The sequence below is a fragment of the Oncorhynchus masou genome, chromosome 12, assembly GCF_036934945.1.
Source record: "Oncorhynchus masou masou isolate Uvic2021 chromosome 12, UVic_Omas_1.1, whole genome shotgun sequence".
Lineage (NCBI taxonomy): Eukaryota > Metazoa > Chordata > Actinopteri > Salmoniformes > Salmonidae > Oncorhynchus > Oncorhynchus masou.
Window position 1 is genome coordinate 70,696,317 of NC_088223.1, and position 25,269 is coordinate 70,721,585.

The following is a 25,269-nucleotide window of genomic DNA, read 5'->3' on the forward strand; positions in this document are numbered from 1 at the left end:
GTGTGGGATATAAAACTCGCAGTGGCCTCATTTAGTCAAACTGTATGGTGGGGACAATTGTGAAAATCTAACCCAAAATGTACAATAATTGCAACACCAATACCCTACAATTAACTACAACAGGATACCTTTGAGCAACATTTTCTGTTTAAAAAATGACTAGGATTTGGTGACGCATCACTTTGTTTGCGTGTTTTTGACAACCTGCTCCCTCTGCCCCATCCCAGGCTCTGTCTGTCTTCTGAGGGGACAGAATCTCTTGAGGACAGTCCCAGACAGCCTGAGCTCCAAGCCAAAACCAAATGGACCAGTGAGATTTCACTATATTATACACTGAACAAAAATATAAGCGCAACATGTAATGTGTTGGTTTCATGAGCTGAAATAAGAACCCATAAATTGTCCATACGTACAAAAAGCATATTTCTCTCAAATTCTGTGCACAGATAATCCATCCACCTGACAGGTGTGGCATATCAAGAAGCTGATTATAAACAGCATGATCATTACACAGGTGCAACTTGTGCTGGGGACAAGATAAAGCCACTCTACACAGCCCAGGACCTCCATCTGGCTACGTCACCTACGGGATCATCTGAGACAAGCCACCCGGACAGCTGATAAAGCTGGGTTTGCTCAACCAAATACTTTCTGCACAAACTGTCAGAGACTGTCTCAGGGAAGCTCATCTGCCCGCTCGTCGTCCTCACCTTGTCGTCCTTGACCTGACTGCAGTTTGGCGTCATAACCAACTAATTGGGAAAATGCTCACCTTCAATGGCCACTGGCATGCTGGAGAAGTGTACGCTTCACAAATGAATCCTGGTTTCAACTGTGGGGGCACAACTGTTTCAACTGTACTGAGTAGACTGCATGTATGGTGTCATGTGTGCAAGGGGTTTGCTGATGTCAACATTGTGAACAGAGTGCCCCTATGGTGGGGTTATGGTATGGGCAGGCATAAGCTACAGACAACTAACACAATTGCATTTTATTGATGGTAATTTGAATGCACAGAGCTACTGTGGCGATACTGAGGCCCATTGTTGTGCCATTCATCCACCACCATCACCTCATGTTTCAGCATGATAGTGCACAGCCCCATGTCGCAAGGGTCTGTACACAATTCCTGGACGCTGAAAACGTCCCAGTTCTTTCATGGTCTGCATACTGTCACCACGAACCAGCATGTTGGAATGCTCTGAATACACGTGTACGATAAATGGTGGTCACCCCACTATATGATTTTCTGATCCACACCCCTAACTTTAAAAGTTATCTATGACCAACAGATTCATATTTATATTCCCAGCCAGGTGAAATCCATAGATTAGGTCCTAATTAATTGTTCAATTAACTGATTTCCTTATGAACTAACTCTGTAAAATCTTTGAAATTGCTTTTTTATATATTTTTGTTCAGTGTACATGCATTATACCCAAGTTACAGTTCACAGAACACCATCTTTACATTTATTACAGTGATGACCCCAACTTCCTCTTAAGTTCCTCATCCTCTCATAGGTGAGGTGTCAGAGTTGGTGGCCAGGATGACCCGGGGGCGTCTGGGGGTGGCTGTGGGCCCCCCTGCCAGCAGTGACAGTGAGGAGATGGAGGACAGACAGGGGTTTGGGCGAGTGTTGGAACCGCCCAGACCCAGACAGGACCCCCTGGGGCGCAGTGACAACGGCTACAGGTCCTCTCCGGACCCTGCCTCAAAGCCACAGAAAGCTGCAGCTGAGGCCCTCGAAAGCAGCTCTGAGCTGGAGCAGATCTTCAAAAGCTTTGCAGGTGATGCAGCTGATAAGCATGCTATACTGTCCTTATGCTCAGAAGCATAGTAGGATAGGATCATATCTATCTTCTGTCTCAGTAACTCATCTTTCTATACAGGTGTCCAGAGTGAGAGTGAAGAGGATGCAGATTTCCACACAGTGAACCGCTCCTTCAATATGACATGTGGGGTGTGGGAGGGCTCAGGACAAAGGGAGGTTAGATGAGAGAAGCAAAACTTCAAATCTGCACCCCATAGAGAACATAATCATCAGATTATATTAGTTAAAATGTTACACACTCAGTGTTAAACCCTTGACCTTGTGTGTCCAGGAGGAGGGGACCTCTGAGTCAGACTACACCCAGTCTCCTGTGGAGCCTTCCAGCATGTTCTACACCCCCAATCCAGAGCAGAGGAACAACCCATCCAGAGACAGCCAGGTCTAGTAGTTCTTAGTTAACGTAATCGTTACAATGCCTTCAGAAAGTATTCATACCCCTTGACTTATTCCACATTTTGTTGTGTTACAGCCTGAATTCAAAATGGATTAATAGATTTTTGACCTACCATTAAAAAAAAAAAATCACCTTTATTTAACCAGGTCAGCAAGTTGAGAACAAGTTCTCATTTACAATCGCGACCTGGTCAAGATAAAGCACAGCAGTTCGACACATACAACAACACGGAGTTACACATGGAGTAAAACAAACATACAGTCAATAATACAGTAGAAAAAGAAGTCTATATACAATGTGCGCAAATGAGGTGAGATAAGGGAGGTAAAGGCAAAAAAAGGCCAAGGTGGTGAAGTAAATGGTAGATTTGCAGTGGAAGAATGTGCAAAGTAGAGAGAAATAATGGGGTGCAAAGGAGCAAAATAAATAAATACAGTAGGGGGAGAGGTAGTTGTTTGGGCTAAATTATAGATGGGCTATGTACAGGTGCAGTAATCTGTGAGCTGCTCTGACAGCTGGTGCTTACAGCTAGTGAGGGAGATAAGTGTTTTCAGTTTCAGAGATTTTTCTAGTTTGTTCCAGTCATTGGCAGCAGAGAACTGGAAAGAGAGGCGGCCAAAGGAAGAATTGGTTTTGGGGGTGACCAGAGAGATATACCTGCTGGAGCGCGTGCTACAGGCTATGGTGACCAGCGAGCTGAGATAAGGGGGGACTTTACCTAGCAAAGACTTATAGGGGCGGCAGTGTAGCCTAGTGGTTAGAGTGTTGGACTAGTAACCGGAAGGTTGAGAGTTGAGAGTTCAAACCCCCGAGCTGACAAGGTACAAATCTGTCGTTCTGCCCCTGAACAGGCAGTTAACCCACTGTTCCCAGGCCGTCATTGAAAATAAGAATTTGTTCTTAACTGACTTGTCTGGTTAAATAAAGGTAAAATAAAAAATAGATGACCTGGAGCCAGTGGGTTTGATGTAGCAAGGGCCAGCCAACGAGAGTGTACAGGTCGCAGTGGTGGGTAGTATATGGGGCTTTGGTGACAAAACAGATGGCACTGTGATAGACTGCATCCAATTTATTGAGTAGGGTATTGGAGGCTATTTTGAAAATGACATCGTCGAGGATCGGTAGGATGGTCAATTTTACGAGGGTATGTTTGGCAGCATGAGTGAAGGATGCTTCGTTGCGAAATGGGAAGCCAATTCTAGATTTAACTTTGGATTGGAGATGTTTGATGTGAGTCTGGAAGGAGAGTTTACAGTCTAACCAGACACCTAGGTATTTGTAGTTGTCCACATATTCTAAGTCAGAACCGTCCAGAGTAGTGATGTTGGACGGGCGGCAGGTGCAGGCAGCGATCGGTTGAAGAGCATGCATTTAGTTTGACTTGTATTTAAGAGTGAACCTGTTTTTAGAAATGTTTGCAAATGTATTGAAAATTAAATCCATAAATATTTAATTTACATAAGTATTCACACCCCTGAGTCAATACTTTGTAGAAGCACCTTTGGCATTACAGCTTTGAGTTGTCTTGGCTATGTCTGTATCAGTTTTACACATCTGGATTTTGAGATTTTCTCCCATTGTTCCTTGCAGATTTTCTCAACCTCTTGCTGTTCAGTTAATCTTCAGGTTTTTCCACAGATTTTCAATGGGATTCAAGTCTGGGCTTTGGCTGGGCCACTCAAGGACTTTCACATTCTTGTTCTGAAGCCATTCCAACATTGCTTTGGCTGTATGCTTACGGTCGTTGACCTGTTGGAATGTAAATCTGTCTTTCATTTACACTGAAGCAGGTTGTCATAAAAGATTTGCTTGTATTTGTCTCCATTCATTGTTCCCTCTATCCTTACCAGTCGCCCTATCGCTGCCGCTGAAAAATATTCCCAAAGCATGATGCTGCCACCACCATGGTTCACAGTATGGATGGTGTTAGATAGGTGATGAGCAGTGCCTGGTTCAGGCCAAAGAGTACAATTTTTGTCTCATCAGACCAAAGAATCTTTCATGTGCCTTTTTGCAAACTCCAGGTGTGGTGTTATGTGCCTTTTAATCAGGATTGGCTTCCACCTGGCCCCTCTCCCATAAAACCCAGATTGGTGAAGTGCTATAGAGAGACTGTTGTTCTCCCATCTCAGCCAAGGAACTCTGTAGTTCTGGGTTCTTTGCCACCTCCCTGACCAAGGTCCTACTTGCCCAGTTGGAGGGCCAGCTCTAGGCAGAGTCTCGGTAGTTCCATATTTTTTCCAATGATGGAGACCACTGTACTCTTTTAAACTTTCAATACTGTAGACATTGTTTTATACACTACATGGCCAAGTGTGTGTGTGGACACCCCTTCAAATTAGTGGATTTGACTATTTCAGCCACACCCTTTGCTGACGGGTGTATATAATCAAGCACACAGCCATGCAATCTCCATAGACAAAAATTGGCAGTAGAATGGCCAGTACTTAAGAGCTCAGTGACTTTCAATCAAATGTATTTATAAAGCCCTTCTTACATCAGCTGATGTCACAAAGTACCGTACAGAAACCCAGCCTAAATCCCCAAACAGCAAGCAATGTAGGTGTACACCTTTCCAACTAGTCAGTTTGTCAAATGTCTGCCTTGCTGTTATTGTGAAGTGGAAACGTCTAGCCAACAACAGCTCAGCTGCGAAGTGGTAGGCCACACAAGCTCACAGACCCGGGACTGCAGCGCGCTGAACCGTGTAAAAATTGTCTGTCCTCGGTCGCAACACTCACTACCGAGTTCGAAACTGCTTTTGGAAGCAACATCAGCGCAATAACTGAAATCCATGAAATGTATTTCCATGGCTGAACAGCCGCACACAAGCCTAAGATCACCATGCGCAATGCCAAGCGGGGACCAAGTCCATATTAATGCCCATGATTTTGGAATGAGATTGTTTGAAAAGCAGGTGTCCACATACTTATGGTGTGTATGTCTCGGAGCTCTGCAGACAGTGCCTTGGACTTCATGTTATAGTTTCTGCTCTATATGTAAAGTCAAAATATTTCTGTGTCTGCTTTTGTATATAATCTATACTGAACAAAAATATAAACGCAACAATTTCAATGATTTTACTGAGTTACAGTTCATATAAGGAAATCATTCAATTGAAATAAATTAGGCCCTAATCTACGGATTTCACATGAGTGTGCAGGGGTGCAGCCATGGGTGGGACTTGGAGGGCATAGGCACACCCACTGGGGAGCCAGGCCCAGCCAATCAGCATGAGTTTTCCCCCACAAAATGGCTTTATTACAGACAGAAATACCCCTCGGACGATCCCGCATATGAAGCCGGATGTGGAAGTCCTGGGCTGCTGTGGTCTGCAGTTGTGAGGCCCGTTGGACGTAATATCAATTTCTCTAAAACAACTTTTGAGGCAGCTTATGGTAGAGAAATTAACATTCAATTATCTGCCAACAACTCTGGTGGGCATTCCTGCAGTCAGCATGCCAATTGCATGCTCCCTCAACTTGAGACATCTGTGGCATTGTGTTGTGACAAAACTGCACATTTTAGTGGCCTTTTATTGTCCCCAGCACAAGGTACACCAGTGTAATGATCGTGCTGTTAAATCGGCTTCTTGGCTACGTGGAAATGCTCATTAACAGGGATATGAACAAATTTGTGCACAATTTGTGAGAAAAAAGCTTATTTTTTTGTTCTTACGGAAATCTTTTGGGATTGTTTTATTTCCGCTCATGGAACATGGGCCAACACTTTACATGTTGCATTCATATTTTTTATTCTATTGTACTTGGTACTGATTCATAGATTTTCATTTTTCTTGCATGATCGTGTGACATATTTATTGATGAAACGTTTGTTTTCACTTTTCATTCATGCACTTTCTTGCACTTATTTTTTGGGCACAATGACATTTTAATAAACATCTTTATTTTGCATTCAAGCCTCAGTTTTGGATTTATTTATTTTTTCGACAGTGTGCGGGTCTCTACCTCTTCCAATAGTTTCTGCTCTGGCATGCACTGTCAACTGTGGGACCTTATATCGACAGGTGTGTTTCTTTCTAAATCATGTCCAAACAATTTAATTGGCCACAGGTGGAATCCAAGTTGTAGCTACGATCGAGGATGATCAATGTAAATTGGATGCACCTGAGCTCAATTTGGAGTGTTCTAGCAAAGGGTGTGAATGCTTACGTAAATTTCTGTATTTCATTTTCAATAAATTTGCCCAAAAAATCTAAACATGTTTTCACATTGTCATTATGGGGTAGTGTGAGTGTGTGTGTGTGTGTGTGTGTGTGTGATGGCTGAGAATCTATTTTGAATTCAGGCTATAACACTGTAATAAGTCAAGGGGTATGAATACTTTATGACGGCACTGTATATGGTATAACATAACGTAGGAGTAGTTAGTTATTTAGCTAATTAGTTAGTCATGCATGTAGTTAACTGTAGTTGTTGGTTTCCTCTTGTTAGAGCCCTGTCAGCTCAGAGGAGGGCCTGGACGTGACAGTGGAGGTGTGTAGGGCTGCTGACAGTAGGACTGTACTAGAGGAGCAGAAGCTGGAGACCAAACACGGGAGTAAGATAGCTGTGTGTGTGTTTTGACACTCAACCAGAGTTTGAGCAGTATTTCAGTTTGGAAGCCATCATATTCACTGCTGGGTCATTCAGGCAGTAGTAGATGAGGACAGATAATAAACTGATGTAGTGTTCATTTCCCTAGAGTGTCAGCCTGTACAGGAGTCAGATGAGATTGACATAAACCCCACTGTCAGTCAGCACGCACCCTTTCCAATGGCCAGGTAGGAGCAGCACCAACACACTGACGCTCCATGGTAGAATCAACTGTACAATATGATTATGTAATATGTGTGTGTTGTCAATAGACAGATTAATGCTTAAGTGCAGATTAATGTTTAAGGTTTATAAATCCCTGTTAGAACCTGATGGGAATGTTGTTTAGGAGCTCTGGAAAAGGTGAGACTGTGTAGTCCTGTGTAGCTCAGTTGGTAGAACATGGTGCTTGTAGGTTTGATTCACATGGGGGACCAGTATGAAACATTTATGCTCTCACTACTGTTGCTTTGGAGAAGAACGTCTGCTAATTGACAAATGTAAAGAGTAGATTGAGGTGTGATCTAGTCAAGAACCAACAGTTCTTCCTTTGGGAGTATGTCCACATATCTGTGTGCCACACAGAGTATTTCTGCAGATCATGTATGTATGTATGTATGTATAGTGGTCTACCTGACCTGGCTGATGTCTCCAGCATCACGTGCTCACCCGCCCAGCACCATGAGTGGTTGGGCCAGGAGAGACTGCAACCCAGCCCCCTGAACAGACGGCCTCCGCCCTGCTACAGCACCCCACGCAGCCCAGGTACCAACCAACGCCACCCAGCTACCAGAGTGTTCCATTTTAAGCTCCATTATACACATAAATTTGCCATCAGCATTGTTTGCTACAAAGTGCGTCCTACCTGCTACACGCAGAGGGGAAGAGTGTCTTTATTCTATTTTCCCCTACTATACCATATTCATTGATTATGCCTAAGTACAATAGCTTTGATCCCGTTTTTCGCAATTACTCATTAAATTGTTGCTAGTGATTGTACTAAATGTTCCTCTAATTACACAAGTTGCTATTGTTTACATAGTCAATGTAGCTCGCTAGAGTTTCGCTAGCGAGTAGCTTTTAATTCATAAATCATAGTACAATATCCAGTGGTGTATAGTCGAGGCCCTATGCAACCAAAATCAACTTTATTTTAAACATACATTACCAGTCAGTTCACACACCTTGCATTGGTTCCTTGAGTGTGCGTGTTTAACACCAGGAGCACTACTTTTACAAGTTGAATTGCAGCAAGATGTCACTGGTATACTTGTTTTGGTGTGGTGCAGCGACTGCGCCCAACTACAGAGCCATGGGGGTCACTGGGGAGCCCATCCCCCCCCTGCCCAGCCTGCTGGACACCTCCACCTGGGGCAGCACCCACTCCCTGCCCCCCCACACCGAGAGCTTCGCCATTGCCAGCCTGGGAGCCAGCACGGTCAGAATAGTCAGCACTCTCCCAGTCAGAACAATGTTTCAATTAATTCTTCAGACCTGTCGAAATATATAGTATGCGGGTGCCAAGCGACCCTGGTCCTGGAGATGTACAGGGTGTGAAGTTTTACCCATTATCAACGTAACTGAAATGTTGATATATCTTGGCTGCTCTATCTGCAGACAGACCTCTCCAGACAGACCTCACCCCTGATGAGAGACTCCTCCCTCGAGGAGACTGGGACGCACGTGGGCGTGTCAGAGTTCACCACAGCCAGCTCCGGAGAGAGACGGACCACAGGGAACAGCCAGGAGGGCGTGGGCTCTACCTACACTGTACCCATCACCAGCCAAGAAAGGGAGGAGGTGGAGGAGAGAGAGAGTTTAGAGGAGAAGAACATGGAGTATCTCAAAGGGGAGAGAGGGATGTCGCTGGCTGCTGACAGGAAAGAAGAGTTGGAAGGGTCCGATCAGGGTAGCTGTGCTGGTGTGGATGTTGACCTGATGGATGAAGATCCTCTGGATGCTAGCTCCTCTGTTTTAGAGGGAGGTGAGGTGTTGTCTCCAAACATAGTTCTGGAGGAGCAGGTGCAGGCTTTTATAGAAGCTCTATCCATGTTAACCCAAACCCCCAACAAAAATTTGTGATGACATTAAATCAATGTGGGGAAACTTATTCGATTTTTTTTAAGTAATTACGTAAAGAATTGTATTTTATGTTTTATTATGTAAATCCAATGTCATGGTGACATTTTTTGATTTCACATTTAATTCCCGTTAGTTGACAACTCAACCAAATGTAAATCAGAACTGACGTCTGCGCCCAGTGGGAACTCGCATGATTCAATTAAGCAAGGTGTTGCTGATCAGTTGAATGTTATTGTCAGTAACTGCATTTCAACTAACTGACGTGATATTACTATTAGATCAGTATGTCAACCCCAGACCAGTGTACTATGTATGTTTGGTGGTAGACTGTGTTCCGTTATATACCTGTCTCTGCAGAAGATGAACTTGTGTCAGATGAGGAAGAGTTGCCTGGCGAAGAGGAGACAGACCATGAGGATGAAGACGTGATTAATGATCAAGTGCTAACTGACGAAGAGGGTTCTGTGGCCAGTACACAGCAGGCAGAGACATCAGGAGCTCACCATGGCAGCACACACAGTGAAGGTACTACACTGCATTACATCAGCATTATAAGAAAATAAAAAACAGTATCTTTAAACAGTAGCAAATACATATTTCTAATAAGAAATTGACCCAAAAGCAATTTACCTCTGTTCAGATTACCTTTCAGGCTGTGGTCCAGACACTGAGGAAGCTGCAGCATCTGTACAGCAGAGCCAGGCCAAAGGCCTGTCTGGAGGCCCAGACTCACTGGAGGAAACTGACAGGTAGGCCTCACTAAACATAGTGTATTCAGAACCTTTGACATTTTCCACATTTTGTTACGTTACAGCCTTAATCTAAAATGGATTAAATGAAAAAATTCTCAATCTATACAAAATACCCAGAATGAAACGGGTTTTAAGAAATGTTTGCAAATGGATTAAAAATAAACATACCTCAAAGTTGCGCTCAGGTGAATCCTGTTTCCATTGATCATCCTTGATGTTTCTTCAACTTGATTGGAATCCACCTGTGGTAAATTCAATTGATTGGACATGATTTCAAAAGGCACACACCTGTCTATACAAGATTCCACAGTGCATGTAAGAGCAAAAACCAAGCCAAATGGAATGCAGCATTGAAGGTCCAAGAACACAGTGGCCTCCATCATTCTTAAATGGAAGAAGTTTGGAACCACCAAGACTTTTTCTAGAGCTGGCTGCCCGGCCAACCTGAGCAATCAGGGGAGAAGGTCCTTGGTCAAGGAGATGACCAAGAACCCAATGGTCACTCTGACAGAGCTCCAGAGTTCCTCTGTAGAGATGCGAGAACCTTCCAGAAGGACAACCATCTCTGCAGCACTCCACCAATCAGGCCTTTGTGGCAGAGTGGCCAGACAGAAGCCACTCCTCAGTAAAAGGCACGACAGCCTGCTTGGAGTTTGCCAAAAGGCACCTAAAGGACTCTCAGACCATGACAAACAAGATTCTCTGGTCTGGTGAAACCAAGATTGAACTATTTGGCAGAATGCCAAGCGTCACGTCTGGAGAAAATATGGCACCACCCCTGCAGTGAAGGATGGTGGTGACAGCATCATGCTGTGGGGATGATTTTCAGCAGCAGGGACTGGGAGACTAGTCAGGATCGAGGGAAATCGGAACAGAGCAAAGTACAGAGAGAGAGCCTTGATGAAAACCTGCTCCAGAGGGCTCAGGACCTCAGACTGGGGCGAAGTTCACCTTCCAACAGGATAACAACCCTAAGCACACAGCCAAGTCAACGCAGGAGTGGCTTAGAGATTTGTCCCGGAATGTTCTTGTGTGGCCCAGCCAGAGCCTGGACTTGAACCCAATCGAACATCTCTGGAGAGACCTGAAAATAGCTGTGCAGTGACACTCCCCATCCAACCTGACAGAGCTTGAGAGGATCTGCAGAGAATGGGAGAAACTCCCCAAATAGTTGTGCCAAGCTTGAAGCATCATACCCAAGAAGACTTGAGGCCGTAATCGCTGCCAAAGGTGCTTCAACAAGTACTGAGTAAAGGGACTGAATACTTGTAAATTTGATAATTTTGCATATATATATATAAGTTTCTAAAAACCTGCTTTTGCTTTGTCATTATGGGGTATTGTGTGGGGTATTGTGTGTAGATTGAGGCAATTTAATACATTTTAGAATAAGGCTGTTATTACATAACAAAATTTGATCAAAGTCAAGGTCTGAATACTTTCTGAATGCACTGAAGCTCTGGCTATGGGTCACAACTGTGCCTGCTTTTGTTCCAGCCAGTTTATTCACTCCCAACCTCCAGGACCAGGGTTGGAGACTACTGTATTGGACATTATTTCTGCCGTATTTATTAATTGGCTATATTACCAGACTAGTGATATAATACTAAAAGAGTAGTACCCCTAAAGTGGTAAAGTTCACAAGTGACGTATACTCAGGCTCGCTCTCTCTCCCTCCAGAGCTCACTCTACTCTGGATGAGGTGCTGCAGGGCATGTTGGTGGAAAGGGCCCCTGGTCAAAGGATTCTGAAAAGTCCTGGTCTGGTTGCACACCCTAAACAGCAGTGAGTGCGCAGCCATTACCATATAACCTTACAACCTAATCCAATATCCACAGTTGAAGTCAGTCCAACATAATTAGTAGTGATGCACCGATATGACATTTTTGGCCGATATCGATATTTTCCTTGCCAAAAAAAAGGATACCAATATTACAATTTTTAGCGGCCTTTTAAGCAATCTAAACTCAGCAAAAAAAAGAAACAGGTGCCTTTGCGTTTATTTTCAGAAGACTAAACATGTAAATATTTGTATGAACATAAGATTCAACAACTGAGACATAACTGAACAAGTTCCACAGACATGTGACAAACAGAAATTGAATACTGTGTCCCTGACAAAGGGGGAGGGGGGTGGTCAAAATCAAAAGTAGCAGTCAGTATCTGGTGTGGCAACCAGCTGCATTAAGTACTGCAGTGCATCTCCTCCTCATGGACTGCACCAGATTTGCCAGTTCTTGCCGTGAGATGTTACCCCACTCTTCCAACAAGGCACCTGTAAGTCCCGGACATTTCGAGGGGGGAATGGCACTAGTCCTCACCCTCTAATCCAACAGGTCCCAGACGTGCTCAATGGGATTGAGATCCGGGCTCTTCGCTGGCCATGGCAGAACACTGACATTCCTGTCTTGCAGGAAATCACGCACAGAACGAGTAGTATGGCAGGTGGCATTGTCATGCTGGAGGGTCATGTCAGGTTGAGCCTGCAGGAAGGGTACCACACGAGGGAGGAGGATGTCTTCCCTGTAACGCACAGCGTTGATTGCCTGCAATGACAACAAGCTCAGTCCGATGATGCTGTGACACACCTCCCCAGACCATGACGGACACTCCACCTCCAAATCGATCCCGCTCCAGAGTACAGGCCTCGGCGTAACGCTCATTCCTTCGACGATAAACGCGAATCCAACCATGACCCCTGGTGAGACACAACCGTGACTCGTCAGTGAAGAGCACTTTTTGCCAGTCCTGTCTGGTCCAGTGACTGTGGGTTTGTGCCCATAGGCAACGTTGTTGCCGGTATGTCTGGTGAGGACCTGCCTTACAACAGGCCTACAAGCCCTCAGTCCTGCCTCTCTCAGCCTATTGCAGACAGTCTAAGCACTGATGGAGGGATTGTGCGTTCCTGGTGTAACTCAGGCAGCTGTTGCCATCCTGTATCTGTCCCGCAGGTGTGATGTTCGGATGTACCGATCCTGTGCAGGTGTTACACGTGGTCGGCCACTGCGAGGACGATCAGCTGTCTGTCCTGTCTCCCTGTAGCGCTGTCTTAGGCGTCTCACAGGACGGACATTGCAATTTATTGCCCTGGCCACATCTGCAGACTTCATGCCTCCTTGCAGCATGCCTAAGGCACGTTCACGCAGATGAGCAGGGACCCTAGGCATCTTTCTTTTGGTGTTTTTCAGCGTCAGTAGAAAGGTGTCTTTAGTGTCCTACGTTTTCATAACTGTGACCTTAATTGCCTACCGTCTGTAAACTGTTAGTGTCTTAACCTCTCTAGGGTCCCACCTCGTCAACAGCCAGTGAAACTGCAGAGCGCCAAATTCAAAACAACAGAAATCCCACAATTAAATATCCTTAAACATACAATTATTTTACACCATTTTAAAGATACACTTGTTGTAAATTCGGCCACAGTGTCCAATTTCAAAAAGGCTTTACGACTAAAGCACACCACACGATTGTTAGGTCAGAGCCAAGTCACAGAAAAACACAGCCAATTTTCCAGCAAAAGAGAGGAGTCACAAAAAGCAGAAATAGAGAGAAAATTAATCACTAACCTTTGATCTTCATCAGATGACAGTCATAGGACTTCATGTTACACAATATGTGTATGTTTTGTTCGGTAAAGTTCATATTTATATCCAAAAATCTGAGTTTACATTGGCGCGTTATGTTCAGTAGTTCCAAAACATCCGGTGATTTTGAAGAGAGCCACAACAATTTACAGAAATACTCATAATAAACATTGCTAAAAGATACAACTGTTATGTATGGAATTTTAGATCCACTTCTCAATGCAACCGCTGTGTCAGATTTGAAAAATACTTTACGGAAAAAGCAAACCATGCAATAATCTGAGTACAGGGCTCAGACAACAAATCAAGCCAAATCCATCATGTTGGAGTCAACAGAAGTCAGAAATAGCATTAAATATTCACTTACCTTTGATGATCTTCATCAGAATGCACTCCCGGGAATCCCAGTTCCTATAATAAATGTTTGTTTGTTCAATAATATTCATTTATGTCCAAATACCTCCTTTTTGTTCACGCATTTAGCCCAGTAATCCAAATTCATGATGCGCGATCACTAGGAGCAGACAAAGTCAAAAAGTTCTGTTACAGTCCGTAAAAACATGTCAAACGATGTATAGAATCAATATTTAGGATGTTTTTAACATAAATCTTCAATAATTTTCCAACTGGAGAATTCCTTTGTCTTCAGAAATGCAATGGAACTCAAGCTAACTCGCGTTGCCAGCTCGTGGCTCTCTGGCAGCCCTCTAACTCATTCCCCTCTCATTCGCCCCCACTTCACAGTAGAAGCCTCAAACAAGTCTCTAAAGACTGTTGACATCTAGTGGAAGCCTTGGGAAGTGCAATATGACCCCATAGACACTGTATTTGATAGGCCAAGAGTTAAAAAACAACAAACCTCAGATTTCCCACCTCCGGGTTGAATTTTCTCAGGTTTTTGCCTGCCATATGAGTTCTGTTATACTCTGACATCATTCAAACAGTTTTAGAAACGTCAGTGTTTTATATCCAAATCTACAAATTATTATGCATATTCTAGCTTTTATGGCTGAGTAGCACGCAGTTGCACGCAATTTGGGCACGCTTTTCATCCAAAATTCCCAATACCGCCCCCTACCCTAGAGAAGTTAACGACCGTTCCACAGGTGCATGTTCATTCATTGTTTATGGGTCATTGAACAAGCATGGTAAACAGTGTTTAAACACTTTACAATGATCTGTGAAGTTATTTGGATTTTTACGAATAATCTTTGAAAGACGGGGTCCTGAAAAGGGGACGTTTTCTTTTTTCGCTGAGTTTAGAAGCGCAAGCATTTCGCAGCACTCACATTAACATCTGCTAACCATGTGTATGTGGCAAATGTTTACATTTGATTTGCCTAATCCTTATTGTGGCTATCTTCACAACACATAACTCGGTCCGGTCGAGCCTTACTAGCCAGATGAAGCTAGCTGGCTGCCAATAACATTAGCTTGGGGCAACAGGGTTAAGTAGCTGGCTAGCTATTTATTTTCATTAACTGAATTTCAATAGGCGAACAAGGGATTCCTAAAACATTGCTAAGAATAAATTTAAATGACTGCACTTTCAACTGGTCATTGTTTTCAGGCTGGTTGTATTGGTGCTAGCTAGGTACCAAGCTAAAGATAGCTACCCCAGAAGTTGCGGCCGAACAAATAATGCTTTATTACCAACGCGGTATTATAAACATTGTTCGTGGCTGGTGTTTGCTTGTTTGCACAGCTTTGACAGTCAGTGCTACTGATAGTAGTGGTGGCGCTTGGCTTGCACGTGCGAATTCAGAAGACACAACATTCTATATTAGAACTGTTATTTGATGTATCTTTGACACACAAAGACCCAAACGGCGTTCCATAGTATGTCGTGACGTTATTACTGTTGAACCAACATCAACCACAACAGAGAATGCCCTTGACAATGAATCCATTATCTTGGAGTTTTTTAAAAACTTTTTATTTAACTAGGCAAGTCAGTTAAGAACAAATTTTTATTTTCAATGACGGCCTAGGAACAGTGGGTTATCTGCCTTGTTCATGGGCAGAACGACAGATTTTTACCTTGTCAGCTCGGGGAATCGATCTTGCAACCTTCCAGTTACTAGTCCAACACTCTAACCATTAGGCTACCTGCCGCCCCAAGTTAATGGATTTCACCTTTGAGCTGTCTCGTTGAAATGTTCTTACTCGTTCAAATGACTGCTCGATCTACACAGCAGACATTATGGGCTAGGTTAGGAATGCTGTGTTGCACGTGTAGCGCAAAATTTTATGTGGCGTCATTACAGTATGTACCTACAATATAGGTATGCACGTCGGCTTTAACATCGGCGTTAAACTAGACATCGAGCCGATGTTGGCATTTTTGGCTAATATCACCGATTGTGATATGTTAACCGACATTGCGCATCCCTACTAATTAGTTAAGTCTCAACTTGGGCCCATACTTTTACAATGGTGACTAATGGAACCTTCTGAAGAAGTGATCATTACCAATATACCTGTTTCATTCGTACTATGGCCTTGTGAACCTACGGCCTAGAAGCTCTGAGATGGTACCTGATGTGTCCACCCACAACTGACCCTTGTTGTTACTGTAAAGTGTGAATTGGTGTCTTGAAGTTTTGTTGTATGTTTATGCCTTCACCTGTGGCCAGACTGGGTGTGTGTGAGCCCCAGGTGGAGGGCGAGTTGAGTGAGGATGCAGGTTGTCCAGGAGGGGACTGTGCCGAAGTGGCAGAACGAAAGGGGGTCGACACCAATGACTGGACAGAACCAGCACCTGTCACAGGTGAACAAAAGCACCCTCCCCTTCTCCCCAATTACTGACATACTAAAGAGGTGTCAAATTCTAATCAACTTTGTTTTGACAGAAAAGCTAGAAATGGCTAGTCATGAGACCTGGAGTCAGCCTCACAGGTGTGTTTTTTTTAAATGTTACATTTTATTTATACACACACAGTTGAAGTCAGAAGTTTACATACACCTTAGCCAAATACATTTAAACACAGTTCTTCACAATTCCTGACATTTAAATCCTAGTAAAAATTCCCTGTCTTAGGTCAGTTAGGATCACCACTTTATTTTAAGAATATGAAATGTCAGAATAAGAAAATGATTTATTGCAGCTTTTATTGCTTTCATCACATTCCCGGTGGGTCAGAAGTTTACATACGCTCATTTAGTACTTGGTAGTGTTGCCTTTAAATTGTTTCACTTGGGTCAAACATTTCAGGTAGTCTTCCACAAGCTTCCCACAATAAGTTGGGTGAATTTTGGCCCATTCCCTCCTGACAGAGCTGGTGTAACTGAGTTAGGATTGTAGGCCTCCTTGATCGCACACGCTTTTTCAGTTCTGCCCTCAAATGTTCTATAGGATTGAGGTCAGGGCTTTGTGATGGCCACTCCAATACCTTGACTTTGTTGTCCTTAAGCCATAACTTTCGAAATATGCTTGGGGTCATTGTCCATTTGGAAGACACATTTGCAACCAAGCTTTAACTTCTTGACTGATGTCTTGATGTTGATTAAATATATCCAGAACATTTGACATGATGCCATCTATTTTGTGAAGTGCACCAGTCCCTCCTGCAGCAAAGCACCCCCACAACATGATGCTGCCACCCCCATGCTTCACGGTGGGGAGGATGTTCTTCTTGCAAGCCTCCCCCTTTCTCTTCCAAACAGTTATTTTTGTTTCATCAGACCAGAGGACATTTCTCCAAAAAGTATGATCTTTGACCCCATGTGCAGTTAAACTGTCGTCTGGCTTTTTTTAATGGCGGTTTTGGAGCAGTGGCTTCTTCCTTGTTCAGCACCTTTCAGGTTATAGGACTAATTTTACTGTGGATGTATGTTTGTAGAAGCCAGTCATATTACACCAGAGTTGATCTTAATGAGCTTGCATGCTTAAAGACTGTAGTGTGTTAACTTGTTTTTTTATGCCTGCAGGGTTATTGTCCTGGAGCAGACTCCCATCAAAAGCCAAAGTGACCCCAACCAAGTGAGATTGAGAAAGAACATGTAGGACAACATGTAACTTAACATCAGTCTTTCTCTACACTACCATTCACTCACCCATTTGAAAATGTATCCTTTTGGTTGTGAAAACCACCCTTTAAGCATGACAATGTTTTCTTTGGTGCTGGACTTTAGATAACTTATGCATTCTCTTGTTCTAAAAACATTTCCTTTGGATAGTTGAGGTCATACATGTTGTTTGTATTCAGTGCTCTACATGAAGCTTTAGTTACATGAAATTGTTATCATTACTGTTAATACATTATCCATAGATCAGATTTGACCAATATTAAAGAAACAGACCATAAGTAAATTTAAAGGTTCCTGTTCATTTTGTAATTGTTTTACATAGTTCCGGAAAGCAACTTCACTGTACTTAAGATGCTAATGTGTTTGTGCTCTTAAATAAATTCTTAATTGAGCAAATACCTGAGAGGAAATTTCATTTTAATGAAGCATCATAATACATTGACGTACAGTTGGAAAGTAATCAGCCGAATTCAAATCATTTAACATATTTACAGGTGAAACGCATTCAACTGATGCATTAGCCACAGTCAGAGAACCTTCAAATATGATCAAAAATAGTGCATCTAATTTACAATATGGCCCATCACCTTCCACTTACAGCACCTCAAACATTGTAGTGAGTTGGTTTCATGTGGATTTCTTGCTTCTGGTCAATTGTTTCAGATCGTGTCATTTTAAAATAACTAGCAAAAGAAATCAAACCAACGCATAAGTAGGCATCAGAACCCTTCAAATAGGCTAACATGACTAGACAATGAGAGATGGGCAAAATCAGTCACTTTCACTGTGGGGTCCAGCTTAAACAGTCTCAGCTGTGCCAGTTCCCCACTCATTAGCAGGCAAACGTGCCCTTTCTTGTCCAGAGATGCTGCAACGTCTTCAGCTTGGCATCGCTAACCGTCATGTTCATCTGCTGCAAACTCAGGGCACCACTGGAGAAAGATTGGCAAAGTTAGAGCTTGCGTACACCTTCCTAAGCATTCATCTGACTCGGGTCCACAAGTTAACAGACATTCCTGCTGCTAGTGTTGCCTTGACACAACTGGGGGTTTCTGTGTAAAGGGTAATGCGTCTCGGGACAAACGTGACTTGTCGGACCTGTTTTTTAGTTTTTTTTTTAGGGAGAAGTGCTCATGCAGCTGCTTGTAGAAGGCTGAGGTCAGCCAGCTTGAAGTTGGAGTGCACGCTGTGCAGCGTGGCTTCACTCAGTTCCTCAAACTCACCCCCTCTCAAGGCTGTGGACAGAGCAGTCACTTCGGCTTCAGCCGCCATCATGTCTGTACAGAGTCCTGTGCCCTTATTTGGGTTTCCCCTGGATTCCTTAACTACATTTCCATCCCCAGTTATGAGTCATATCGTATTCAGAAATTATCATCACGACAGCTGTGATGAAACGAGTAATTTCGGTACAACTTTGTTCGTTCGACATGGTGGGATATTTGTGCCGATAAAATGTTATGCGAGAAGTAGTGGTGAAGATGCCTTAAAGCACAAATATTGCTATAATATCGTCACCCTATATAGTGTGGTCCTCCCATTATGGCTTGACACCATGCAGTTTTAGGCTACAGATGAAATAATTTATGATCCTTTCCAATAAATATCGAAAGTCTTATTTTAGTGAAATGATCAATGCTTTACTGCAGTTTGACGAATATAATACTCACTCTTATCTCATCTAGCCTACCCGCACTGCTTCTGCGAGTTGTTGGCTAGAGCGTGTCAAGACCAGAGTAGGTTTCCATCCAATTGGCGGCAGATTTATGCAAAATCAGCGCATTTTCCCAGAACTGATTTGTTGCAGATAAAAATCTGAGTGTTGACAGTGCATACAATGTATTTTTCGCTTGCATTCAAATGCTATTGTTGCCTGTTATAGCGTCAATATAAATTCTCCAAATTGAAAATGAGTAATGAGTTTTCCAATTCAGCTATGTACATAACTTAATGGTTACAAAGGAATTCTATAGGGGTTTGTGTTACTGTATAAAGACATGCAGAGGAGAGGGTGTTAATTGGGGTTACAATTACTTACACTGAGGCTGCTCTTGGACTGAAGGCTCCATAGACATCAGTAACTGAACAGACAAACATTGGCATATTAGTTATTACAATGTGTATATCCCACTGAACAAAAATATTAAATGCAACATGTAAAGTGTTGCTCCCATGTTTCATGAGCTGAAATAAAAGATCCCAGGAATGTTTGCCAGAATTTCATGTTCATATCTCTACTATAAGCCACCTCCAACGTCGTTTTAGATCATTTGGTACTACATCCAACTGGCCTCAACCACAGACCACGTGAATGATAACCAGGTGTAACCACGCCAGCCCAGGACCTCCACATCTGGCTTCTTCACCTGCGGGATCATCCGAGACCAGCTACCCGGACAGCCGATAACAGTTTGCACAAAATGTCAGAAATCGTCTCAGTGGCTCATCTACCTGCTCGTTGTCCTCACCAGGGTCTTAACCTGACTGCAGTTCGACTTCAGTGGGCAAATGCTCACCTTCGATGGCCACTGGTACGCTGGAGAAGTGTGCTCTTCACGGATGAATCCCGGTTTAAACTGTACTGGACAGATGGCGTGTATGGCATTGTGCGGGAAAGCAGTTTGATGTCAACGTTGTGAACAGTGTGGTAGTGGTAGGGTTATGGCTTAGGCAGGCATAAGCTACGGAGAACGAACACAATCGCATTTTATTGATGGTAATTTGAATGCACAAAGATACCGTGATGAGATCCTGAGGCCCATTGTCGTGTCATTCATCCAATGCCATCACTACCTGTTTCAGTATGATAATGTACAGCCCCACAGCGCAAGGATCTATACACAATTCCTGGAAGCTGAAAATGTCAGTTCTTCCATGGCCTGCATATTCACCTGACATGTCATCCATTGAACATGTTTGGAATAATCTAGATCGACGTGTACGACAGCATGTTCCAGTTCCTGCCAATATCCAACAACTTCACACACAGCCATTGAAGAGTGGGACAACATTCCACAGGCCACAATCAACAGCCTGATTTAACTCTTTACAAAGGAGATGTTGCAATGCAGGAGGCAAATGGTGGTCACACCAGATACTGGTTTATTTGATCCACGACCCTACTTTGTTTTTACGGTATCTGTGACCAGATTCATATCTGTATTCCCAGTCATGTGAAATCCATAGATTAGGGCCTAATTTATTTATTTCAACTGACCGATTTCCTTATATGAACTAACTCAGCAAAATCTTTGAAATTGTTGAGTTTATTTTTGTTCAGTTTACGAGAAATCCTGAGCAGTCGAGCTTTATATTTCTCTGGATGGCAAGAGACGTAAAATTGGACTATTAGAAGCAGTGCCCATACAATGGCATAGATAGTGTTACACGGAATGACATGTCAAATAGTTTCTCTGTACGCTCTGCTCCTGTATGCAATGTCATCTTAGCGCGAGCAAATGGCCTTACCCCTGCTGTGTTTTGATTGACTGATAAACCAAGGAAATCTGCAGACTCCTGCTCCATCTCAGTCAGTGGTGGAATCTACAAAACAGTACAAATTCAATTGCACATGGTTTTGCCACCCTAACTTTGAAAAGGGCCAATTGACATTGTCAGATGTATGTGGAGGGAATGGGCTACCTCAACGTCAGCAGTCTGCTGTAACTGTTGCACCAGCTGCACAGTGGTGTCGAGGTGTGCTCGAATGGAGTCCATTGACTGCTTCTGCTCGGCTGCAATCTCCTGTACTTGTGTGCACAAGGCCGCATGCCTCACCTTGATGGCAGACAGGTTCTCCAGCAGCTTCACAGGGTTTTCCTGTGATCAGACACGAGTCAGTCATTGATTTGACAGACTGTTGGGTGGTAAATAGACAAATGGAGACATCTGTCTGCATGCCAGAAGTTCAAAGATGTATAAGATGGCATTGCCTTCTGTGAATGGAGTGGAAAGGTGTTGGGTGACTGGTCTGAGGACATGTTTTGTAACTTAGTACTGTGGCATCCATGTATGTATTCACCTCTGCTGCACTGTTCTCTGGAGCATTTGTCAGGAATTCCAGCCTCAGCCGTTTCTCCATGTAGTCCATGTCAGCCTCTGCCTTCTGGAACTGAGGGGACAGTTGGTTTAGTGTACTGCAAGCCTGACAGTGGAGTAGAGTCTCTACGTTTTACAACAGATAATTATAACACACAGAAAATCATTGCATGTACAGATCTTCACAACTATGAAGATAAACAAAATGTGCAAAAAAGTTCAGTCGCATCTTTCCAAGACTTCAGCCACAAAATGGTTGCCTCACAAAAGGGTGTATTAAATGGTCCTGAGATGCATAGTGCCTTCGGTAAGGCTTTATCCCAAAAACTGAAGCCCTATAAGAAATATTGCACTACTCTGAACAAAGTGGACAGCAGAGAATACTGATAGGGTTCCAGGACTTGTGATCAATCCCATGCATGTCATGGTGTCAATTTTGTGATTTAAATTATTATTATTTTTTTTCTAGGGTTGAGGTCAGTAGGCACAACACATTCAGGAAAAAAACTTTTGGGACAAGCAAAAGTATTTTTGGACAAGTTTAGGTAGATCCTCCTAAAAAGAAATGGAAGCTGACTGATGGGACATTAATGTTCCGAACTTGCTTTGATAGATTGCAAGTGAGGGAATGACTTGGAAGAGTAAGATTATTGCATAGTTGGCCTGCATTTAAATCATGCTCAGGAACTCTGGCGAATAGTAAGTATTTTTCAAACCTCCCTCTCTGGGCTGATGTGTCATGGGGTAGTTCATACATGCAGAATTTCCATTTTACCTGAATTAGCCACAAAATCCTTAGTTTGAAAGCAACTGTTTACTGGAAGCTATCCAGTGCCATTTTGGTTACATTTCCCCCCCACGTGAGCCAGCCCCCTAGCAATTTGAGTTCCAGTCAATGAGATTCAGCCACTTGCCATTTGAGTGACAGCTAACAAAGAGCAATGACGTGGTGCACATATCCGCATATAGATAAAGTATGTGGACACCCCTTCAAATTAGCTAATTTGGCTATATCTGCCACACCCGTTGTTGTCAGGTGTATAAAATCAAGCAGACGGCCATGCAATCTCCAGAGACAAACATTGGCAGAGGAATGGCCTTAGTGAAGAGGTCAGTGACTTTCAACATGGCACCGTCGTAGGATGCCACCTTTCCAATAAGTCAAATTGTAAAATGGCAAATTCTAGGAGCAACAACGGCTCAGCCGCAAAGTGGTAGGCCACACAAGCTCACTGAACGGGACCGCAGCGTGCAAAAAGTTTGTCCTCGGTTGCAACACTCACTACAGAGTTCCAAACTGCCTCTGGAAGCAAAGTCATCACAATTGTGGTAAGTTTGGGGAAGGCCCTTTCCTGTTTCAGCATGACAATGCCTCTGTGCACAAAGCAAAGTCCATACAGAAATGGTTTGTCGAGATCGGTGTGGAAGAGCTTGACTGGCCTGCACAAAGCCCTGACCTAAACCCCATCAAACACCTTTGGGATGAATTGGAACGCTGACTGTGAGCCAGGCCTAATCGCCCAGTATCAGTGCTCGACCTCATTAATGCTTGTGGCTGAACGATAACAAGTCCCCACAGCAATGTCCCAACATCTAGTGGAAAGCCTTCCCAGAAGAGTGTATGCTGTTATAGCAAAGGGGAACCAACTCCATATTAATGCCCATGATTTTGGAATGAGATGTTCAACAAGCAGATGTCCACGTAGTGTATGTGACATAGTACACAATTTTCAGGGACCACTTTTGGCTTGAGCACTACTTTAACTACAGCTAAAAAAGTATACAACAGTACTGGACATTAAGACCAGGGATCTTCATTGTAGATTTTAAACAATCATTTTTTAATTAAACAACCCACCCTGCTCTGCCCTTCCTTGGGGTGTGCACTGTTATTCAGCACATTGTTTCAGTAAACCCCAGAAGAGTTCCCAGAATTTTGCACTTGAGGGTGCCAGCTTTCAACACATTAATGTACATTTGTTGCTGATTCCTGTGTCAGTGGTCTTTGCTGTTTTCAGACGCTTTGACAATACTATTGCACTGCTAGCTGTCCAATACAGTAGTGCAATGAAGTCAGAGCACCTGCAAACAGCTTTGTTGTTAGCAAAGGTTCACAACGACACCTTGCAAAACCTATCATTGGGAATAATCCCTGGCCAATGCCCTTTTAACATTGCACTGCTTTCATTGAAGGGTCACCAGTAGTACAATACAAAAGGGGCACTGGACAGACAGAAAACACAATGGATTCCTCTTTATCCTGTTCGTTGTCAGCCCTGAAGGAAAAATAGAGACAGCCAACCTCCTGTCAAAATAAATTAGCTACATGACAAACTTGAATTTGTTCGGATGGGCCAGATCAAGTTATGATTAAATAATCTAAAACTACATTAATAACTGTAGCAATCCAGTGATCTTCTGCAGTGACAAACAAGTGCTGCTAATTGACTAAGTGGAGCCGAATAATAAACTTACGTAACATAATTGAATAACGTTACTAGTATCTGGCTAATGTTTTAACAGTTACATACTGTAGCTAGCTACGTTTACTAGAATCCGTGATTGAGCTGTCAACAACCAATTTTTATAACTTCGATAACGTAAAAACTCGCTTTTAAACGTCAACGGTCACCTACAGCGCGCACACGGAATACGGCCTCTTCGCAGGCGCAGTCTAGTACTCGCAGTCCTCGTGAAACGTGTGGCAAACAAGCTAACTAAATAAACACTGAAATGGAAAGAGAGCTATTGTAAAGCAATTTTGTTTGCCTTGTGGTGGTGTTAGCGGAAACACTCGCATATTATTATGTTTGTGTTTTTCTTTTCCTGGAAATTAATCAATTCCGATTAGAATGGCAGAACGTTTGAATTTAGATCCTCGCTACATTGCCGTTTTTCACGCACAGGTCATTTGCTCAAACAGCTCATTGGAGACCACATAATACAATTTATCTAAAGACTAGGATTGTAGGTTTACTTTAGCTGCTTTATAAATAAATATATTTGATAAAACACAGCTTACCATCGCCTCCAGTTTATCAACTGCTGTCTCCATGTTAAATAGTTTACATTCCTCATGCAGCCCAGTGAATATAAAGCCACTGGTCTGATTCATTAAAGCCTGCTGTGATTGGTTACCTGTTAGAAATAGTGGCCGCAGATTGGTCAATTGAGCGGCACCGCAGTCGGGGGAAAAAGGGGGAGTTCATAAAATGGCGTTCTGGACACTGGATGGATTTACTGTGGTATAATAAGAATTGGAGACTGCGTTCAAGATGTCCGACCGTTGTTATCAAATTAATCTACTCATGTTCCATCACTAGAATAACAACTGGTTCGCATTCGCCGATTCATGGACTGGCTATACTTTCTTCTTCGATGATGTTTAACGGCGGTTGGCATCCAATATATGTTGATTTACCGCCACCTACTAGACTGGAGTAAAAGACCCGTATACTTTGCTTGAAAAAATAAACAAATACCCCACCATCAGGGTTGGGGAGTAACGTACAAAACCGGTAACTGTAATCCGTTACTATCAAAATATTGTAATCAGATTACAGATACTTTGAAAAAAGGTGCACGTTTTAAAATTTGTTCCGCCTGGGCGAGTCTGACCCTAAATCAGATACCACTATGATGACACAACAAATGGGGTTGATGGATCGCGGGAAAATAGCAGAATTTTGGCTTTTGTAGGCTACAGTCCAAGCTATGTCATCCAATGGTGCGATTGGTGTTGGCATCCAAAAATTATCCAATTTGAATAAACGCTTGGAGGTAAGGATGACAGCAGTGGTGTAGTCTAGCGCGACACGGATATCTCTTATTATGGATATCTACATAGCGCATTGATGTGAATCACACCTGCGCTCTCGTTGAGCTATTTGAGCCGCGCGGATTGTGGTTGTTGTGGATTGCTGTTCATAAATCTAAATGTGTATTTGAACCCAATAATGTTTGAATT

At 43.2% G+C, this 25,269-nt stretch overlaps 2 protein-coding genes across 2 annotated transcripts in view; one reads left to right on the plus strand and one right to left on the minus strand.

The window, feature by feature from the left end:
* The window catches only part of LOC135549392 (inactive serine/threonine-protein kinase TEX14-like), a 32,851-nt gene extending 15,295 nt beyond the window's left edge, over window positions 1-17,556 (plus strand). Inside the window, exons 15-28 of the mRNA XM_064979372.1 lie at window positions 228-310; window positions 1,524-1,790; window positions 1,893-1,990; window positions 2,106-2,213; window positions 6,683-6,788; window positions 7,325-7,619; window positions 8,132-8,261; window positions 8,441-8,807; window positions 9,263-9,430; window positions 9,546-9,654; window positions 11,338-11,442; window positions 15,875-16,008; window positions 16,091-16,136; window positions 17,169-17,556. Of these exons, the coding sequence (XP_064835444.1) occupies window positions 228-310; window positions 1,524-1,790; window positions 1,893-1,990; window positions 2,106-2,213; window positions 6,683-6,788; window positions 7,325-7,619; window positions 8,132-8,261; window positions 8,441-8,807; window positions 9,263-9,430; window positions 9,546-9,654; window positions 11,338-11,442; window positions 15,875-16,008; window positions 16,091-16,136; window positions 17,169-17,244 (2,092 nt within the window). The 3' untranslated portion in view covers window positions 17,245-17,556. The remainder of the gene's footprint in view (window positions 1-227; window positions 311-1,523; window positions 1,791-1,892; window positions 1,991-2,105; window positions 2,214-6,682; window positions 6,789-7,324; window positions 7,620-8,131; window positions 8,262-8,440; window positions 8,808-9,262; window positions 9,431-9,545; window positions 9,655-11,337; window positions 11,443-15,874; window positions 16,009-16,090; window positions 16,137-17,168) is intronic.
* Window positions 17,557-17,665: 109 nt separating this feature from the next.
* Window positions 17,666-24,432, minus strand: LOC135550751 (spindle and kinetochore-associated protein 2-like). Its single transcript, XM_064981841.1, has 6 exons — window positions 24,325-24,432; window positions 21,286-21,375; window positions 20,907-21,083; window positions 20,733-20,807; window positions 19,303-19,345; window positions 17,666-18,199 (listed from the first exon to the last, which is right to left on the minus strand). Exons 1-6 carry the CDS (start codon window positions 24,415-24,417, stop codon window positions 18,189-18,191), a joined length of 489 nt encoding a protein of 162 aa, XP_064837913.1. The 5' UTR covers window positions 24,418-24,432; the 3' UTR covers window positions 17,666-18,188.
* Window positions 24,433-25,269: the final 837 nt, after the last annotated feature.